Source organism: Phaethon lepturus, unplaced genomic scaffold, assembly GCF_000687285.1.
Source record: "Phaethon lepturus isolate BGI_N335 unplaced genomic scaffold, ASM68728v1 scaffold4125, whole genome shotgun sequence".
NCBI lineage: Eukaryota > Metazoa > Chordata > Aves > Phaethontiformes > Phaethontidae > Phaethon > Phaethon lepturus.
This window is the reverse complement of record NW_010538200.1, coordinates 1-3,178: the sequence shown is the minus strand read 5'-3', so window position 1 is coordinate 3,178 and position 3,178 is coordinate 1. Positions and strand designations below refer to the sequence as shown.

Below are 3,178 nucleotides of genomic sequence, written 5' to 3'. Positions count from 1 at the left end.
AGATCCTTTCCAACCTTAATGATTCTGTGACCTGTCAAAGACGCTGTTTATTTTGTAATCTCTTGTATATATCTGACAAATATATATAGAACTAGATAAAATATCCAAGATAACAAGACTAAGACCTTAAGTCTACAAATACTTATGCTCACCTTAAATTCTTTCTTCAGGAGGCAGGTTATAATTCAGCTATTCAACACATTATTAATTTTAAATGCAAGCTTTCGAAGAAAAGTAATTAATTTTGGAAATACATTAAACAAGACAAAGTGCTATAACAAACATCGTATTTTCAAAAGCCAGAATTTTAAAATTTTTAGCAATAGGGAAACCATAAATGGAGAGATTTTTCTGAACACAAATAAAAGATGCAGTTTATTCCTGGTCAGACTTTAAAATTCTGCCACACATGTCTAATCATGAAAGCAACTGAAATTTGGAACACTTCTGAGGCTATCCTTCAGAGTCTCTCTACTTTGCACATACACTGATTAACACTATACATGGATGTATGGATCAAGTTTTCATGCATTCAGTTACATAAAACCAAGATGAATATGGAGCACGTGAAGATAATTTTTTTCTTATAAAACAGCAGGTTCCAACCTGGCCCTACTCTAACATCTTGGGATACTGGGAACTCAAGACAGGTCTGAAGAGCAGTTACACTAGCCCCCCCATCACAACACACCACACAGAAAGCACTCTTTTGGCATAGGGGACATGACTGGAGCACTTCGACATTCTGGCAGTCCAGAAATTGACCTTCTAAACTGTCGAAGTCAGCTAAGCAGACTAAGCTCTTTTTGCAAAACCAGTCCTCAAAAGAGACAGTTGTACGGAGTCAAGGATCAATCTTTCCATGACGCTCCCAAAAGGAGCTGAAAAAAGCTAAATATGCTGATTGGTGTTTTCAGCGCACTAGACACAAAGTTAGGTACACATTTTTGGAAATTGCAACCACATCTTCCAAGTGGAGTAACCTTTGTTCCGCTTCCATTTTTGGCAAAAGCAACATTGTCAAGAATATCTACAAAGATGTAGATCACTACTACATATGTCAACTCACCTGATGTTTGGTTACCACTTTTCCAGAAGAAAATGGTTTTTGAAACAAAACCATAAAAAATGCAGACCTGTTAAAAGGAGAAAGTTTTCTCTGTTAGTGTATTATCAGTCAGCTTTTCATTCAAACCAAGTAAGTTTGAAGCTCTAAGCAATTAGGTCTCTCATATCAGACTCAGTTTACAAAACAGCTTCCTCTACATTTTTGCTTTTACTGACCACACTCACTGGTTTTACCTTCCCTGCTGCATTACATGTGTCAGATACTAGTAAAAAGGTGACGACAAGTGAACTTCAGTTCTGGTAAACTTTAAATGCAAGTTCTTCAGAGAATGGCTAATGAGAAGTCTACCTGTGATTTACAAAAATCAACTTATGTCGGAAGTTTTGACAAGAAATCATACTATGTTTTTTATTAGTAAGATACATATACCCAAAGGCTTATTTGGGAACGCCCAATACAGAGTCATTAAAAATGGTAAGAAACAGCAGTCATCTTCCTCAACCAGGATCAAGAGTAAGTTATTGGGAAAAAGACTATGCTTGGGAACATGCAAGCAAGAAGCCCAGAAATGTAAAAAAATTTGAAATAAAAGGAAAAAATGAGGTTCCAAATGTTCCAACTCTGCCAAGTTTATTACAGAAATGCTCTTCTACATCATATCAGGTAAACATGAAGCAAGACTGTGTCTGCAAAGGTTGCTTCTGTAAATTTGCTATCAGTTTCTACACTTTAGCTCTCAATCAGGGAAAAATAGCAGTCAAAGCTCACAAGAACGACAGGAACAGAAATTATAAGGAAGAAAACTTATCTTCAACACCCTTCTTAAAATTTGGACACGCCCGAGTTTCCTGTGATCAGTACTCTCACAGTATAACCAATTTTGAAGTAGCAAAACCACTGAAGTTTCTCGAGGGTGGAGAGGCCTTCCAGAGAGATCTGGACAGAGCGATGGGCAATCACCAACCATATGAAATTTAACAAGCACAAGTACTGGATTCTCTACCTGCCACAGGGTAATCCTGGTTATATGTACAAGCTGGGGGAGGAGAAGCTGGAGAGCAGCCCCACAGAAAGATATCAGGGGTTTTGGGTTGATGGCAAGTTGAATACGAGTCAACAGTGTGCCCTGGCAGCCAAAAGGGACAGCAGTGTCCTGGGGTGCATCAAGCAATGCATAGCTAGCCGGTTGAGGGAGGTGACTGCCCCACTCTGCACTGCACTGGTGCAGCCCCACCTCAAGTACGGCGTGCAGGTTCAGGTACCCTATTGTAAGAAGGACATCAAACTATTAGAATGTGTCCAGCGGAGGGTGACCAAGATGGTGAAGGGTCTTGAGGGCAAGACTTAGGTGCCGTTGAGGTCACTTGGCTTGTTCAGCTTGGAGAAGAGAAGGCTGAGGGGTGACCTCACTGCAGCCTACAACTTCCTCAAGAGGGGCAGTGGAGGAGGAGGTGCTAATCTCCTCTTTCTGGTGACCAGCGATAGGACGCAAGGAGATGGAAGGAAGCTGCATCAGGGGAAGGTCAGGTTGGACATTAAGAAAAGGTTCTTCACTGAGAAGGTGATTAGTCACTGGAAAAGGCTCCCCAGGGAAGTGGTCATAGCACCAAGTCTGTCAAGAGTTCAATGAGTGTCTGCGCAACATTCTTTGTCATATGGATTAGTTTTAGGTAGTCCTGCGAGGAGCAGGAAGTTGGACTCGATCCTTATAGGTCCCCTCCAACTTGAGATATTCCATGATTCTGAAATTATAGTGAGCAGAGATATCACAGAAACACACTGCTATGAACAGAGTACTTCCTGGATCCACTGCCTATGCCTTCTACTCCTTGATTAATCTATAAAACATAATGCAGAGTATAAGCTTGACACTGACAAAGAACATCATAGAGAAAGCATGCTGGAATGGTGGTGAACAAGGCTTCATCACCTGCACACTCACCCCAGCTGCACTATAAAGATAAACTGCACGAGGTGGACCGCTTTCAGAAGATCATAAGATTCAAATAGCCCCACGGCTTTCAAAAATTTGGTGAAGCACAGCAGCACGATGTACCGAGTCAGCCTGCAAAAGGGGAGAAGGCAGTTTGCACCTGCGACCACGCGCAC

General features: G+C 41.3%; 1 protein-coding gene across 1 annotated transcript; it reads right to left on the bottom strand.

The window, feature by feature from the left end:
* Positions 1-1,069: 1,069 nt before the first annotated feature.
* Positions 1,070-3,134, bottom strand: LOC104620466 (zinc transporter 5-like; the record flags this gene model as incomplete). Its single annotated transcript, XM_010286701.1, has 2 exons — positions 1,070-1,136; positions 3,012-3,134. Coding segments are annotated over 2 exons (190 nt in total), but the record flags the coding sequence as incomplete, so codon positions are not given.
* Between the last annotated feature and the right edge of the window lie 44 nt (positions 3,135-3,178).